The sequence below is a fragment of the Poeciliopsis prolifica genome, unplaced genomic scaffold (genome assembly GCF_027474105.1).
Source record: "Poeciliopsis prolifica strain line A6 unplaced genomic scaffold, Auburn_PproV2 SCAFFOLD040, whole genome shotgun sequence".
NCBI classification, from domain to species: domain Eukaryota; kingdom Metazoa; phylum Chordata; class Actinopteri; order Cyprinodontiformes; family Poeciliidae; genus Poeciliopsis; species Poeciliopsis prolifica.
In genome coordinates this window covers 2947814-2965961 of record NW_026562415.1, presented here as the reverse complement: position 1 = coordinate 2965961, position 18148 = coordinate 2947814, and the positions used below count along the sequence as shown (strand labels likewise).

Below are 18148 nucleotides of genomic sequence, written 5' to 3'. Positions count from 1 at the left end.
GTGTTGGAGATGTTCTGGAGGTTTGCTCATGGCCACTGTAATGCCTCATCGTTCCTCATCCTCTCCGTCCCCATCAGTTATTCGTTCATATCTAATTTGCCCTGCAAAGTCAGCTTCCTAGCAAAAAGAAAATAGATCTTTTTTCATTGGAAATTTATGGGAACTCTATTTGGTGATTTCACTGAGCTCTGTTTGTGATCAGAATAATTCAAAGCTGATGAGGGATCAGGGTTGTGGGGGAGGGGACAGCTCTCCAATGCTTCTCATAGTGGGCAGCTAATTGTGATGGCACCCGAAGACCAGCTGGTGTCCGACATTGTCCCTCAGGTTCACTGCAGTGTGGAAGTGAACCACACCAATCCAACGTGTACATTTTTCAATTTAAGCTAGGAGTGAAAACTAGCTTAAATTAAAAAAGTAACTTTTTCTTTTTTTTTTACTTTTGGTTCTGTGCAATTGCATGCTATCTTTTTTATTAGAGAAAATGCTTTTAAAATGTTTTTTTTTTTCATCTGGTGTGTACAAATATTTCTGGCTGGGGGCTAGTTAGTACGCTTCTTCACCATTTTGTATTTTTGTAGCCTTATTATTTCATACCCAGCAATAAGGTTATGAACTGGTAACAGGGACACATTTAAAAGTCATAGGACAACAGATCTGAAGACCGCTTGTTTAACATAACCATTTCTGATCCAAATAAATATCTGTTACTTAAAATCTGATTTGATCAGGGGTCTAAATCTGTCATATTTTGTAAAAGATATCATCCCCAACTCAGATCAGGGCTAAAACAAATAGAAATTCATGAGTGAAATGAACAATATGAGATGTGAACATTTGAATTTACCTTGAAATCCACATGGTTGTCTTCAGGTACGAGAGAAGTCTTTCACCAAGACCTCTGAATCTGATGCATAGAAAAAGTCCCTCGTTAAACCATGGTCCTGTTGTGTTTTATCCACACGATATCGCAGATGTTTTTCTAAGACCTGGGGAAATAATAGCAGCTTGTTAAAACTGGACATACGTGTAACCATTAACTGCAGCTGCCTTTGTTCTGTGAGTTGTGCTCTTTGCGCCTGCAGATGCTTCAAATGCTCATAAAGCTACATCACACTCTGAAAGGAAGGGAAAAATCCACATACCATAATGTGTCCCGTTTTACAACTAATTCCCTTCCACCTGAGGTACACTTTGGGCCCTGTGCACATCTGGCATGAACATGAATCCTGGGCGAACCGATCAAAGTTGACTTGAAATCTCTTAACTGCCCGTGTGACTGTACCCGAGACACATTTTGGATTCTTTGAGTTCCAGTCATTTGGACCGCATTCAGAGGTGGTCCTCAGTGCATATTATGGTCACTTTCTTGTAGCAGTGTAAACACGAATGTCTCTCGAGCCCCACTGACAGACCACCAACTCAACTGAATGCCTCCCTCTGGTTAAAAACAACTCATTTGGCAGATTGCTGCCCCGGGGTGGAGTATCCTCAGCTGCTGTTGACCATTCATTTACATAATGTTTTGGTGTAGGTAGAAATAACACATTTAGAGGTCAATTGGGTTCTTATTTTTTTAATCTTTGTCAAGATCGAGATGCTTCTAGATGATAGCTGCACAATTAGAGCTGCTTATCGAATCAGAGCTTGGGCTTTTCCATGTTGAACAGAGGCTGAAAGCTTAAGAAGCAACAACACATGAAATACTTTCACATGCAAACTCCATGCAAACACTTGGGTATGGTGCATTCATAGATCCTAAAAAGATTGGATTTTTAAGTGTCGAGCTGTTTGTCGACTTTCTCTGGTAGCAGCACTCATGTCAAGTCAGGTGGATAAATGCAGATACGGTCAAAACATTTCCTCTTTTTCTTCCTTCCTTTTGGCAGGACTCCCTCCGTCAGAAGGAGGAGCGCATTGAGGAGTTGGAGGAAGCGCTGAGGGAAAGCGTTCAGATCACAGCAGAAAGAGAGGTGGTGCTGGCCCAGGAGGAGCAGGCACGCTCACATGCCGAGAAGCAGGTAATGTGTGTGAAAGTGCATATGGACGCCTGCTGTACCGCATGAGTTTTCCCTGAATGGTAAATGTGTTGCCCAACATTTATCCTGAACTTTTCCCTAATTTTGGTCCATCTTTTTTTTTTTTTTTTTTTTGGCTATTTAATTCACCTTAGCAATAATTATGGAAACAAAAATTCTCTGTGACAATCTCAAAATCATCCGCACTAAAAGTGGGAGCAGCGACGAGCACGCCCACTCCCAACTGAGCCCCTTCAGGTGCGGCTCTGCGTGTTTACTCAGTCACTCTTCATTTATAGCCGAGGTAAACACATACCTATTTAAAGGACAGCTTACATTCTGTCCCTTTCTACCGGCAACACACAAGCGGCCATGTTTTCAAACCGAGTGCACGCCAACCGCTTTAAGTCGTAATGCAGCTCATCTAAACGGAGACAGTGGGAGAGCTCACGGTGGTAAAAGGGAGGCTCAGAAGGGAAGGGTTTGGTGGATGCAACCTCAGACCGCGGGGAGTGTGTTTGTGTGATTCGCTCCCCGGAGCGGCGGTGACTTAACGAGGCCATAGAGATGGGAAATGTTCCTCACTGCCTAGATGGTTTTTGACAAGTGGAGGGGGTTAGAAAACAGCGTGAGCTCAGGACGAGAAACACGGCTTGCTGTAGGTGTTGGCAAAACGGCTGGACTCTTGTTGTTATTACTGTCTCTAAACGTCTGCCGTCTGCGCCGGCTTTACTTACCGGACAGCCTCTGAACCAGACGTGTAAAGACAGACATGAAAACAGATGTTTTACTCCTGAGGTATGCTTCCTCACACCCTCCTCCGTGGTGGGTGCTAATGAGCGGCACTGCAGAAGAAGTTTCACACAGACAGATGACGCAGAGGAAGGACAGATAATTAAAGACTCGATGGACAGGGCAAGGCGCTAATATGGACGTGTGAAGGCGAAATACAGCTTTGCAAAACATTTTCTTCTTCTGAAAAAAAACAAAAAAACATCAAACGCATTGTTTCAAATTCCAGTCAAGTTTCAAAGATATTAATACAACAAGAAAACATGTTTAAGATGATGCACTTGACAGTTTGGATTGCCTTTTTGATGTCATGATGCAACTAAAAAGAAACAGCAGTTTTCAAGGGTGTACTTGCCTCTTATTATAGAGAATGTGTAAGTATATTTGACATTGCCCTCTTGTAAGTTTTTTTTCTTACATATAAATGTTAGCCACAAATATCATTTTGAAAACTGGCAATGAGTTGTTTTTTTTTCCAGTCATCTGAATGAATTTATAAAAAAATTACTCCAAGAAATTAATGGTGACTCATTCAAGAGGTCACAATATAACCAAAAGGGTCATCTGAAGCTCTGGAGGCCTCACATGGCCTAGTTAAAGTCAGTGTTCATGGCTCAACAATAAGAAACAGCTCGGGCAAAATGGCATCCATGAGAGAGTTTCAAAACACCCATCTGATGTTTAGCAAAAATCCATCAAAATATTTTGTACACCGACAAATCAAAGTGTAAACTTTTTAACTAACAGCATTTTAGAAACACTGAGTTATACAGATGGTCAAACATGGTAGTGGTAGTGTGATGATCTGGGGCTAATTTACTGCTTCAGGACCTTGATGATTGGCAGTAACTGACATAAATATAAATTCTTAATTAAGTGCAAAAGGCAATTATTAACATAATTAGATTTTTAAGTCAAAGTTGATTAAGAAATAGCCAAATAATTTTCAATCTTTCAATAATGTTTCATGATTTCCTGCCTACTGAGATGTGGTATTAACTAAATGAAGGAGTGAATTTATAAACTGGTGTTCTCCAAGATCAGGCCATGTATATAAAAATTTAAGAATGTGCATATAAGAATTTATTTACAAAATACTTTTGTCTTTGAAGCTCCTCCTTCCTGGGAACAGTGCATGAAAATGGGTCAATGCATTGCCTTCTGGGATTCAGAGTTTTTCCCATCCTCTTTTGGTCTCTGTCTTTTTGTTTTGCATGGCTGGACCAAACAACAATATCCTGCTGCCGTCAGTTTTTGCCCTAACCCTCAAACAGACTCACTGTGAAGCAGGGTAGTGATCTAGTTGTCTTCTTCTCTGCTTTTAAAAAGATGAATGTAAAGACAACATTTTATTAGTTCCACCACATCGAAGTCCCTGTTCCACGTGGTTAAATTTTGTCGACAGTGATTGCCGAGCTGTCACATCGCTTAGGCTGGGAAATATTAAAATGCTTCAAAATGCTGCAAGTGCAACTTCAATTAAGGAGGCCGGAGGCCATTAATAGCAGAATGAGGCCCTGTTTGAAAATGCTCCCATGGAAGAGAAAGGAGCAGAGATGTCAGCTTGTGGTGAAAGAGTGGAGATGTCAGCCAAACACCCACTGCAGTCCTCTCCCAACGTCAACAACTCTAACTCAAACTTTCAGCAAGCGCGCACACGTGTGTTATGTAGCTCTTGCAGACAGAACAGACAATACTTCTTTTTTTTTTTTTTCCCCAAACGCAAACGGACAAGATGGCCAAAAGAAGTGCGACCTGCTGTTTAACCTGAGCACAGACCATTCCCGAATTGCAGTCAGTCGAAGCCAGATGGAAACCAGCTTTTGGAAATGCGTTTCTGTGGGCACAAGTAAATCATAAATAAATATTTTTGAGTTCTTTTTTTATACAACTGCGTCAGCGCAATTAACTTTTCACATAGTGATTCATAAAACGATGACAGGAGAAGATGATTTCCTCCCTTAATGAGGCCGGCTGGTTCAAAGGGCTCCCACATGCAAATGCTGCCAAACTGGTCCCACTTATAAACAGACTCCGACTCGATACTGGTGTGCAGACGGCTTTTTTTTTTCTTCGACTGCACTGTCAACACGTGTGTGTGGGACTGTCCCATGAACCTGATTTGCCTGTCAAAAGCTTTTGACCAGAACCACATGAAAATAAACCAAACTTTTGCTGCTAGACATGAGTCACTACTGTATGTGCGATCCACGCAGAAAGGTGTGCGTGTGTGTGACACAGCAGCGAGCCAGCGCCATGACACACTCCATCTGTCTCAAACTGGAGACAGACGTACCCCTCCTCGGCTTCCCGTTTTCTATTAAGCCGAGAATTTTTTACTTCTTGAACCCGGTGCTCCTTTCTCCTGTGGTTCATCTTGTTTTGATCTTAAAATAAAGCTGAAATCATTCTTGAACACAAGCGTCCACAGGACGCGCGGTCTCCGTCGTGCCGACGCAGTCCGGAAGAGTCTGGAGAGTGATTCAAGTATTTTCAAGCTGCATCCATCTATACAGACACACGTAACATGAGTTCATAGGACACCTAGGCAACGTATCTATTGTGATACAAGATAAACTAAGAAATTTGAGTCTGGAGTGGTTTGCAAATCAGTATTTCCACAAACTGCACCATGCTTCTTTCCAGTCCCTCAGTTCTCATGCTTGGCCGTGTCACTCCTACCTTATTACCTCTCCACCCCGTTCCCACTCTATCACAATTATTGTTCTGCGTCACCTTTTCCAATCTTTTTTTTTCCTAAATGCTGCTTGCATTTCTCTCTCCAACTTGTATTTAGTCTATTGTGTGCTCATCCTCTCTTATATTTCGTTTTTCCAAAACAACTTACCTGTGTTTGTAAAGTCTTTCTTTGTCATCTTTAACTTTTGTTTACACTTATCTTCTTCCTTACCTCTGGATCCTGAGGCCTTTCCTCTGCCTCTTTCTTGTGTTCCTCTCCACTTCATTGAGTTCATCTCCTCCCCTCACTGCGATCACTCTTCCTTCTCACATCTCTCTTTTTCTCTGTCATTTGTATGCAGCTGTCTCACATTCCAATTCATGAGTTCACCACGAGCGGATTTAGGTGGTCAAAGGTAACAAAGAATCGACATGTGCCACTCTCAGCGCTCTTGTTTTATCCGTTATCAGGTGGTACTTTTGTTTTAATTTCATTCTTCCTTTTATCCATGTGCTTATATTCTTTATTTTAACAAACTGTTGGAGGGAAAATTTGATTTCAAAGCATCTTTGTTTTGCCTCTGGTTGTCTTGACTTTGAATAGTTTTACTCTCACAAGGACTTTGCATCAATCAGACAATGAAGAAAATATCACTGATTTTTTTGTTTTTTTAGCGAGGGTTTTTTTCTCATTTTTGTTTCACATTTCTCTGACATCTTACATCAGACTCTTGTTTTGTATTTTTGTGTGACACTATTTATAAAATAGCTGCAGACAAAAATGATGTTAGCTGTCTCTGTGTATTCCTCTTAAGAAAACCCTATGTATGACGTTATTTATATACATTTATAATATAATGTGAAAATCTTCAAACCTGGTCTCATATTTGGAAAATGGCATTCTCCTTTTGTGACTGTTAGATTTTTAAGTGTTGGGGTGGAAATTATTATTTCCACTGTGTATTTGTTATACAGGTTGTATCACTTCATGATACAGGAATATAACCTGTATTTTAATATGTTGGATTTCTGGCTCAGATTCAGGTCTCCAACTTCTTACACAAATATTAAATAAGATAGAGCTCAGGTCCATCTCAGAAGTTTAACATCAGAGAAAGAGCCTGTCTCTCTAACCCCCATCATGCTTGACAGCTTAGGCATAAAAACCTCACTTTGACTTTGTGCTTCTTGCCTTGTTCTTGTTTAGCTGCCCACCAAAATGGCTCCCTAGATAAAGGTTTTGCATGCCGATGCTGCAATTTCCAGTCAAACGTGAAGGTGGCGATTTGCTCCACACCCTCTCAGTCGACTGTGCGGATATAAAACTTCCTTCACTAAAGACGACAACAGAGGCATTCAAGCTGTTTCTACCTGGTTACAGACTGAAGCCTGATCCTGAACATCCTAACCAATTTACTTCCATTTCATGGTTACAGTTTGGGACTTCTTCTATGTTTGGCTATGTAGGGATGCATCCAAACGTCTGTTAAACGTGTTTAAGCTGATGAACTTATTTAGAAATGGTTCCAAAAGTGAGATTGGTCATATGAACGATTCTTAGATGGTCAATGAGTACTGCAGACTTTTTATTCAGCTTAACGTCAAACTCCACTAGCTGAAGTCAATCACAGACACAAAGGGGACGTCGTGTTATTTAGGTATTTTATTACCTTCAGTATCTCATTACGAGACAGAGCTGAAATTGGGTATATATTTTATCCCGAATCACATTTTGAACCTAACTGAATTGGAAAAAAAATCTCCAATAAATGTGTTTAAAATGTATTGTTAATTGATTGTCAAGTCGATCATTATAGTGTAAATCCACGTGAGCGTAATATCCAACATTACATTTAAACTCTTGCAAAGGCAAGAGTTATTTGGTTGGTCTTCATGTGTTTCACTTGAAATAAAAGAACGACGTAATGCTTTCTCGAAAGTTCAATTTTTTCAATTGTTCACTTCTTCTGCTGGATGGTTTCCTTTCTTTCCTGTTTTTTTTTTTTTCTGACTTTGGACGTTAGCCGAATCATTGTCTGGCCTTAAGAAATACACACTGACCTCACCCACATTAAAATGACAGAGTGATATAGAGCCAGTGAAAAGAGCAGGCCGAGATAAAATATGTATCAGAAAAGAGAAGGAGAAAAAGAAACGGCTCAGAGGAAAAAAAAATAATAAAATAAAACGGGGAGTAGGAAAATGACCTGCTTGATGTTCTGCATTGGAGAGTGATTTCTTAAACCCTTCAGATTGGTAATGCTCAGACACTTTCAGTCAAACAAAAAGGTCTAAAAGAAGCCAAAACTAAACGCGTGTTTATGTGCCTGTGTCAGGTGGAGGACCTACTGGTTGCCATGGAAAAGGTGAAACAGGAACTGGAGGTGATGAAAGCCAAGCTGTCATCGACCCAGCTCTCATTGGCTGAGAAGGAAGGTCATCTGACCGCCCTGCGAGCTGAGAGGCGGAAGCACCTGGAGGAGGTCCTTGAGATGAAGTAAGAACGTAAAAACACATATCTCATGGTTTAGTGCCTTTCTTTATATTAATGTGTATTTCAGCTGTGCTTTAGCATTGAGTTTTATCCATCCAACTCTACATGCACCACTTATCTTTTCATTTCCTACTGGTTTCTTAACGAGCACACGCATATGGAAAACATAGCATTGAAGGTACACTGTTAAATATCACACAAATTCACATTTCTGCAATTGTTTTCTCATCTTGCACTAATCTGTCGAGGCTTTTCTTAAAAAAATTCCTTAAGGTTTATTTTATTGCTGTGGTTTCAGTGGAGAACTTGTTGATTTGCTCCAAAACAGTAAATACTTTTAGACTGATAAAACTCTGTTGAGATCTAATGATTGTTCTCAGGATGTGGTCTCTGTTTTAGTTCTTTTTTTTTCCCAGGAAGTTGCTTTTATATGTGATGATCATTTTAGCTACTGGGAATCCACAGCAAACAAAGATACTATTACTTTTTAATGCCATCTTTCAGGCTTTATGGACTGAGCATTTTGTACTGTGGTGTATTAACTTTAATAGTGAACAACCACATAAATGCTAGGGTCCACTGTTCTCCTCACAGTGTTAATAAAAAGGCTACAATAATGCCCTGTTCCCCCAAAGAAACCAACCTTCGGTTGGAAAAAATCATTCGCATTTCTGAGGAGAACATATAGGGATGCATTTATGGCTTGTGAATAGCATGACTTTGTTAAAAAAAGAAAAAGAAAAGAAGCTGGAAACGGTGGAAAAAGCGGTGGTAACATATGTGACGTATTTGCCTTTTTGCTGAAATTTTGGTGAACGGGAAGCGCCGCGTTGTACCGAAGTTGTACCAGAATCCTTGACAAACCTGAGGATTCAAAGTAACTTTCCTTACTCATAGTGAGTTGCAAGAAAATGTGATCCCAGATACCAGAAGTATCCAACTGAAGTGGGTGATGGCATAAACTCTTCAGAAATGACTTCACAATAAAGTGGTTTGGTTATTGGTATGAAATGGAAAGGAGGTTGCTTTTATTTGAACTTGGAAAATAGAATTTTCAAATTCCAAGTCTAAGAAAACTAGTTAAGATTTCTAAAGGATAAAAGATTCATATCAAAATACACACGAAAAGTTGCCCATTTGTTAATTCCTATTTCATTCAATCAGCGTCACACGTACATTAACAACTTTTTGGAACTCCGTGGTCTCCGATGAACCCCGCTCTGTGGTTGGAAGACATCGTGGAGAACGTAGTTTGTTCCCCCACAGAGGAGTTATGGGTTCACCACTGATTGCATAATCTCTTCTCAATATCTCTCTGCATGGCCATTGCCTTTAATGATGACAAGCAATAGTTCACAGTGAGAGAAAAGCTGCCCCACACAATTACACTGCATCCACCAAAAGCTGCTTGGCACTGGCAATGAGAATTTGGGAGATTTTTTTTGGCACAATACAGATACTCAACTCTGGTTAAACCACTAATGCATTTTCTTTACAAATGTTGCAATAAACAGAATTTCCAACGGTTTGAGATTCATTGCACAAAACATTGTTGTATCAAAGAAGTAATCAACCAAAGACAAAATGTCCTTGCTTTTTATGCTAAGTTTACATTGTTATTTTCTTTCACGGCTTTGCCCTGCAGGACATCGCTAGAAATAGAAAATCAGCAGTTTAGGAGTTTTGACTTCTGAAGTAAATCGAATGCAGCATTACAGCACTCTGTTTCCCTTCAACACTCAGGTTTTTCCTAACATATGAAACCGATTAGTTTAATAATACAAACATTGTTATATCCTCTTCTGCTTTCCAGAAGGCAAAAGTAGATGTATTTTCTTTTGCATTTTTCAATCATAACTTGGCTAGGAGTGCTATCTATTGCACAACATAACAAACCAGCTTGGTATTCATAATTTCCTGAAATCAGCTCATTTAACTCAGCATCATTAAGCCCTTGATCTCTTGATATCTGCAGTAGTTTTTCCATGTAGCTTCAGTGATCCAGGAAGATGGTGATTGGACTCAATGACACGAGCTTCACCCGACACCTCATTAACTCTCCTCTCGTTTCTTCTCTCGCTTCTCTTCTTTCATCTTCCTTCTCCTTCTCTCTGCACTTTAAAGCCATCGAGATGATGCTAATGCAACAACCATGTCCCACTGTCCAACTCTTCACATGATTGATTACATATGCAGACACCAACACACACACACACAGACATGCGCAGGCTGTAACCCAGCGTTCGTTTTAATGTTGTTTTAATAGATGGGTTTGTATTTTAAGTGCTGCTGAGATGAGTCCAGCAGTCATGTATTTTCTGCAAATTTACATCCTCTCTGAGCCCTCACGGTGACATCTGATTTAGTGGAACAACACTTTGGGCTGAAATAGAAGCCGTGGAGAATATCCATGTTAGGCATGTCCTGCCTCTTAAAGTGGGCTATGAGACAATGTTTTATTGTGGCCAAATGGGAAATGAACTCTGTGATTTCATTTTCCTGTTCTGCGACCATGACATTTTCCACTAGGATTGTATTATTTTGTTTTTGAGGAGGGTTTGGTGTAGTTGGTGTGGGGGATTTTATCACCTTCTTCTAAACCCAGTGCGGTTTGTACTGGTACATAGATGCATAAATGGATTCTCTGTTTTTATAAGTGAAATTGCTCCATCTATGAGCGTCCAGACATGTCCGAGGTTTCCTGTTGCAAATTTATTGACCCATTAATGAGTATTTATGTAGCACACATAGACTTTAAGAGACACTTACCTGCTTTGTTAAATACAGACCACACAGTTCTACAGGAACTCACATATCCGCCATACTGTTACAAGTTGATTTACCAGAATGTTAATCACATTTTATTTTATGTTCCCCTTCTGACCTGCTCTTAGTGGAGGGTGTGGGGTTTGTTCCTTGCTGCAGGTATGATCAAATATTTCACTGTAAACTCTCATATGGTCTTGGTTAGTTTTATTGTTTATGTGCTTGCAGATGACGGTTGTCAGAGGAATCAATACTCAGATACTTAACAACTCCCGCCTCATTGTTTTTCTTTCTCCTTAAGGGTTAGCTCAGTACATCCAAAGTAAGCATGACTTAACAAGTTTTATCTTTATTTGTTTTTTTAAAAATTAATTTTATGGAAATTATTATACCCCCCTCTCACCATTGTGTGTCAGACGTTTTCATTTTAAGAGTTTTGGAAGACAAGATGGCAGAAGAAAATTATTCTCCCCCCATTGCATTCCTAAACATTTATCACTATAGCTTACATAATTTAATCGCCACATAAACAGCACATTTACAAACCAAATGTACCAAATAAACGTAACTGCAACTCAAACAGGAATAAGCTACATGGACACTTTAGTCACCTGGAGATCATGTAGATCTAAATCTGAAAGTGAAACTACAAGGCATTTCTTGCTGCCTTATTAGTCTGGCTAATAATTATTTGCCTACTCGATAGAGCATGGTAGTATCATTCCCATAAGGTCAGCCGGCTTAATGAACCGGCATGTGCGCACAAGATTATCTACAAACCTGCTCTGTCAGGTCGAATGGGTCAATCTTTCAACAAACTGCTGTCTGACCCAAGTCACCCAGTTTAAAAGGCAATTCTACCAAATACAAAAGAGATTTACTTGAGCTTCAAAATCTGTTATTTTTAGCATTTAGCAGATGGACATAACTTTTTGTAATCCAAATACGCCTAGAACAGGAAAGTTTTATTCTTCCTTTATACCTGATGTAAGAAAAAGGTTGTGTGCCTTTCACACAGTATACGTAAATATCTCTGCGTTAGCCTATTATTTACAGACTGAGTCTTTCCTTTGTTTATCTTTGGATCGGTCTTTTAGCCATCTCACTGATGTCTTACCTAAACATTAGTTTCTGGCTTCAGAAGCTACACATTTAACAGTAAACTCGGTATATATTTAGTGGCTAAAAATGTTCATTCTGAGCATAAATGTCCTCATGTTGGAAGTCCTGTTTCCCCTTCTCAATGCTTTCCCCGCCTCCGCTGACTTGGCAACGCCGCTGACGGCCCTTTAACACCAAACTGCTGATTCCAGTGCTGGTTCTAAATCAAACCAAAGGAGTCATTCCTTCCATTTGAACCCAAGCACTTGATCCAAGACAGGAAATCTGGTACAGTAGCGCTAACGCTTTGCTGGTCCAGACCAAAACAACTCATCAAGAGGCTGTGGGCGGCATCAAGGAAATCAACTTATCGTACGGTCATAGTGCTATTTCCGAATGTTACCCAGCACTTGTACAGTCAAAGAAAGACGGTTTTATTTGGTTCAGTGCTTCAACATCTCATGTAAGAGTCGGAGAAAACCATCAGCTTGTCAACACTTAGTTTCAGCTTGCTTACCGATGTGTGTCAAACATTTTGACTATGTTTCCGTACACAGAACATGGTGACCAGCTGGCCAACCATTTTCCTGCTGTTTGCCGTTTTTTTTCTTTGCACAAAACACAACAGCCAAGTTTTTATGGAAAAAAGCTGTAAACATTGTGTGTGACTCCAAATAAACTCACTTTGATCATTTAAAATGTTCCCATGTTGAGCTGCATACCCTCCTGAAATTATATTTGTATTTATATGACTGTCATTTTTCTTTTTGTGCACATTTCGCTCACATTGTCTCCTGGTTCTTTTCAGGGAATCTGTTAGTTTCCCTTTGAAAACTGCCTTTTTATAAATATTGAACAACTTTAAAGATTTTTTTCTTGCAGAAGTTTTATTTTGACTCAAAATGTTATGCATGGACATTTGATTAAATTTCCTTTTATAAATTTTTGGTAGCCATCGACAACTTATGACAAGATTCTGGATATATAACTTAATACTTTTTCTCTGGAAGATGTGTGACTTGTTTGTGTGGGCAGCTGCATATTTTTATTCTGCTTTAAAGGCGAGATTTCAGCGGAGGGATGTCTTTCTTTCTGATTTTGAACGTCCTAACCAATTTCCTTCAAACTCATGATAATAGTTTGGGTCAGATGAATAATATTTGGACAGATTTATTTAATATACTTAAGAACTTAATACATATGGTCAAATATCCAGCCAGTGTTGTGCTAGAAGTTAGAATTAGAAAAATATCCACATTTAAAGCAAACTTATGCTTCTAATTTTTATTCTATAAATGATTTAACATTGAATGTTCTGTAGTTATTACACCTTCAAAAAAAAAGATCCTTACAAATCATTGAAAACCTAAAATGAAGGTAGCCCTTAAGCAAACTTAAATAAGCTGGCAAAGCATTAAAAGCTTTTCTGGATAAGAGAAAAATGAATTGGGCAGCATGAGATTTGGTATAGTATCACTAAAGTCCTTTAACAAGACATTCTTCTGAGAGATGATATTTTGCATATTGCCACATGTAAAAAAAAAGAAAGTTTAAATTATAAAGTCTGACAATATTTTTCTCTGGAGCCAAATTTGATTATATTTAACGGTGTATTCTGCATCAGTCAGCAGTTTCTGGTCGCTTGGCTGAGTTTTGTCAAATCTACTATTTTCTTCTTTGTCCTGGTTTTTATCTGATTAAAAGCAGCCTTCGGAAAATCCGTCAGGAAATCCCTTTTAAAGAAAAACTCCACTGAATCACCTGTAGGAGCGTACAGCTTGAAGAATGTGTGACACTTCACAGAGAAAGAACTACTGCACAGATAGCTGCTGGTTGTCTGACTGAGTTATGTTAATGACACTGTTGCTCACATATTTCACGAGATGTGAGCAAATACGTCATGCGTTTCTGGCTTTCTCCCACAGTTAACCATGATGGCTGTAAACGATGCTGCGTTCATATATCTCAAAAGAAACTGTCTGTGTACACACGGGGGCTGCTGTAATTCCTGGGGGTCTCATGTCTGATTTCATGCCTTGCATTAAATCGGTGTAGGGTTTAATGTTGCTCTAAGGCGTGATATACGATACCCAGTGTTTCACGGACACGCGATACCTTAACACACACGCACACACGCTCATTCCCATGAAGAAATACATACCGAATACAGCTGGAAGAACACACATCCACTCTCCTGTTTCCTCTCTACACACAGACGGTGCGGTGTGTCGTGTGGCTGTCTGTCTTTCTGCGTTTTCCGAGACCATGCAAACTAACTCCGTGATACAGTTAGAGGAATGTGCTGACAATGTGTGTATACCAGCAGGGAGGCAGTCTAAGATTTGTTTGAATTAAAAACCTCAACTGTTCTGCTTTACTGACACTGTGTGTCCATTTAGCACCAGAATTTTATTTATTTGGACATCTTGTAGTGTCTTGAGTATTCGATTAATTGATTCAATGGCATAAGTTAAACAAAGACATTGGCTGTATTTAATTTTTTTTTCAGTTGGTTGTCTTGTGCCACTAGTTTCAAAAAATATTCACAGCATAGTTTTCTGATCAAAAAATGAGAATTTCTGTAGGTTGGTCCAAATTAACAGTATCTTCTGAAATATAAAATATTTCATCTTTAACAAAAAAGGATGTCCTGGTCAGTGGAAAGCAAACAAATCTGACAGTTGAAATAAAGTGAAAAATAAAAAAGCAGCAATTCGTAAGATTGTATACCTTTTAAACTATGCTTTTTTTCTAAAAAAAAAAAAAATCATTTTTTTTAAAGCAGCTAGTGCCATTTTTGATGGTTGTTAGAAAGAAACAAAATTTAAGGCAAAAAAAAACTGCTTGGACACAATAAGAAAGACAAATATCAAAATATTTAATGGGAAGAAATTTTTTTCTTTGCTCCATCCTTTCACCAGTTATTCAGAGTACAGTGTACAAAGTGTGCTGCTATTATAACTGTATAAATAACGTTTTGTTTTTCATTCTCAACTGTTCTTTGGTTCGTTTTCACCATATAATAATGAGACTTGATATTTTGCAGCTTTAAGATCAGAGCACCAAGGACAGTTTTTTTTGTGTTCAGTTTATTATCATTATTTTGGTGTTTCAATGTGAAGGTTTTTTATGTTATGGCTAAATAAAGAACTGTTTGGCTAGTCTGAGTTGGAGACTTTTTGTTGTGTTTTCTGGTAGTTTTCAGGATGGTAACATTGGCTTCGTTACAAGTTTCAACTAAGTCAATGCATGTTTTTCATGGATCAACGTCCCGTTTGATAGAAACACAGGGATTCCTGTACGGTTTTCTTAATAAGAAATGTGTCAGCCAAACCGCACAACAGAATATGGGTTTATTTAAAGCTGGACTTTAAATAAAACGTGCAGACACTCCAAGACGGCTTGCTGTCTTCAAGCTTCCTGCAGTGGAAAACTGGGCTGATGCTTCAAGGTGAATGCTATAAATTCAGTTTATTCCTCTTGAGCTGCTCTGCTCTCTGTTTTATCTCCCTCCCATCCAAACGCATCCCTGCCCCCCTTCCAGAAACCCACCCCCTTCATTCCTGCTGTTCCTCCTTCACTCCATCTTTCACTATGAAATACCTCAACTCTATACATCCCATTCTCCCACAGACTCCTATCACTTCTTCCTGAAATCCTTCCATCCTTTTTCCCAGTTTCCATCCTTTAACAGTGTACATCTGTGTGGAAATGCCGCTCTGACCGGATCTGTGTTTTTCCGGCTGTATTTCATCGCCTCTCGCTGTGTTTGTCGTCACACTTGTCACTGCATACTGAAACTAATCAATGATGTGTGTGACTGTGTGTGTTGTCAAAGATCCCATTTCCAGCAGCTCTGTCAGTGGAACGACATTTCCGCCTTTCGCAACCATCATCTCTGCAGATGCAACAAGACGTGAGCGAGGCGCTCACACATACACACGCACGCACGTGCGCACGCACACCATGAGCTATACCATCACCAACAAAAAAAAATCGGACACTTAAGCCTCTTGAACACATGCGTAGTAACTTCCAAACCCATTCGTAGTTTTCTCCCTGGCAGCAGCGCTCCGAGATGCACACCCACACATAAAGACACTTGCATAAAAAATGCATCCTCCCACACAAATGCATGTACACATGCTTATGTCAACACCAAAAAGAAACCCGTGCTCTGATCCTTTCACACAACAATGAGCTTAATCCACATTCACAGTGTGCCAATGGAAGCCTATGTTTGTCTGTCTTTTTGAGAGCTTTATGTGACGAGAAGGGGCATGCCGTTTTGACACTTCGCCTCACAATCTTGAATCATCGCTTGCTGCTTTGTTTCAGTTTTTCTTCTGCTCTCCAACCTCGCCACTCTTACTGGCTTTGTCCTTGACGCTCGGGGCGGTGACAAAAGCTGTTGCTGTTAGAGCTAAATTGATGTACAAAATATGATTTTATGGAAACTTTGGAATTCTTTATTCCGGATTGTATTTGCAGTTTGTGAAGAGTGTGCTGAATTTTTGCACCAATTACGTGACATAATTGGATAGAATGTTATTGTAAGAGGCAAGAACAAGTGTGACATCCTAGAACCAAAAGTAATAAATTGGGAGAAAAACAAAAGTGTGAAAAAAAGGATGCAAAACAACCCTAAACCCACATGTTTTCCTCTGCTAATTGCCTGTTTTTCAAGGCATCCCAGCAAACTGTTTATTAAATAGCAAGAAACAAGAGCATAATCTTTGAAAAGGAAAAACGGAGCAACAGGCAGATAAAAACTGATTTGAAGAGGATTATATTGAAAAATAGCAGTCATTTTAGGTAAAGCCTGTTCATTGTTATGAAATTAAGACATTTATTTTTTCATATCTTATTCAAAAACAGGAAGGTGAAAACGGTGGTCCCGTTTATTGACAATCCTGGAAACGAGTAATAAGAAAAACTTTAATTAAATCGGTATTTCATAGTAATTGCATACTCGCACAGTGAAACCTTTTGAAAATCCAATCTTTCATTTAAATTTATGTATTCAGTAGAGGAATAATCCCATAATGAGAAGATTGGCTCAGTATGGGTGAATTGCTGACACCTCTACTGTTAAAGCTTTCTAAGATTTGTACATTCATAAAAATTGGTCTTTCAGCTCACAGAGGACTTTTTCACTGCGGATTTTTTTGCTTGATATTTCAGGCGCGTAGATGTGTAGAAAAAAGGTTTTCTGCACATGTATAAATTTGTAAATGTAGGAAAAAAAGGCTTTTTGCTGGCTTAAATAATGGGTTGGCATGTAGGTAGCGTCTAACAATTGCTATGGAGATTTGGTGACTCATAAAACATTAATCTTTGCTGCAATAGGATCATCTCTTTCTCTCACTATGTTGGTGTCTGGATCAGTTTTCATCCTGTTGGTGAGTGCAAAGTTTAATTGCGATGCTGGTTGTTAAAAACATAATTTTTTTTCATCTTAGATGGTTTTCCCACCACTAAATAAATGTACTAAAATTAGAGGTTGGTTGTGTTTGCCTTAAAATAACAAGAAGTTTATTTTAAGACAGTTTTACACATCTGTGGCAGGTGTGCCTGCAAGTATTGCTGAGATGTGCGGTGGCAAATATAATGTTTGTTTTTCAGTCATTATTGCCCGACACTAAGGGGAAATTTTTCAAATTTACAGCATTCCTTGGTGCACATCTGGAAGTCACAGGTGTCTGTTACCGTGACTGGTTGCTGCTCGAGTGCTGACAGATTGTTAGCAGATGTCTTGGTCTCAGTAGCAGAGCGTTGGAACGGATTTACTGTTTAGAGCCCCAGCGAAGACAAAGCTGCATCTTTAGTCACACCTCTAAGTCGGTGTGCTTGTGTGTGGTCCGCTGGACGGAACCGGCTCCCGCCGACCATGGCTAAAGCCCCTTTTACACTTTTCTCATTAGTCACACTGTGGGTCTTTCTATATCTGCGTATGTGTGCGAGAGCGTCTGAGCGACGGGTAGAAAGAAAAACTGTGAAGGAGCGAGAGAAGTTTTTCTAGAAGAAAAAAGCGAGTGAGAAAAATGGGGAATGTGTCAAGAACAGATCCTCATTCTGTCATGCAGTAGTCCCACCTGCCCTCTTCTCCTGCTCGCGTTCTCTTCCCTCCTTACCATCTTTGTCTCTCTGCCTCCCTCTTCCCCTTCATGTCTCTTTGATTTGTTTTCCTTCCAAATCCTCCAGTTATTTTATTCCCATCCCTGTCAGTGCTGTTTCTCTGCGCGTCTTGGCGTGTATGCGTGTGTGTGTGTGTGTTATGAAGCTTCTCGTCCTCTTT

At 39.5% G+C, this 18148-nt stretch overlaps 1 protein-coding gene across 15 annotated transcripts in view; it reads left to right on the top strand.

Annotated features, from left to right (window-relative positions):
- LOC129375531 (ELKS/Rab6-interacting/CAST family member 1-like) overlaps positions 1 to 18148 on the top strand; it is a 118091-nt gene that overhangs the window by 56950 nt on the left and 42993 nt on the right. For 8 of the 15 annotated variants that reach the window (XR_008607644.1, XR_008607643.1, XR_008607642.1 and 5 more), the window contains 2 exons: positions 1890 to 2021; positions 7826 to 7986. Coding sequence is in view for 11 of the 15 variants with exons in the window: in XM_055054684.1 (XP_054910659.1) it covers positions 1890 to 2021; positions 7826 to 7986 (293 nt within the window). In the remaining 4 variants the exon portion in view is untranslated. Of the gene's footprint in view, positions 1 to 1889; positions 2022 to 5851; positions 5906 to 7825; positions 7987 to 18148 lie in introns of all 15 variants that reach the window. The other 7 variants (XR_008607641.1, XM_055054681.1, XM_055054682.1 and 4 more) reach the window with 1 other exon arrangement.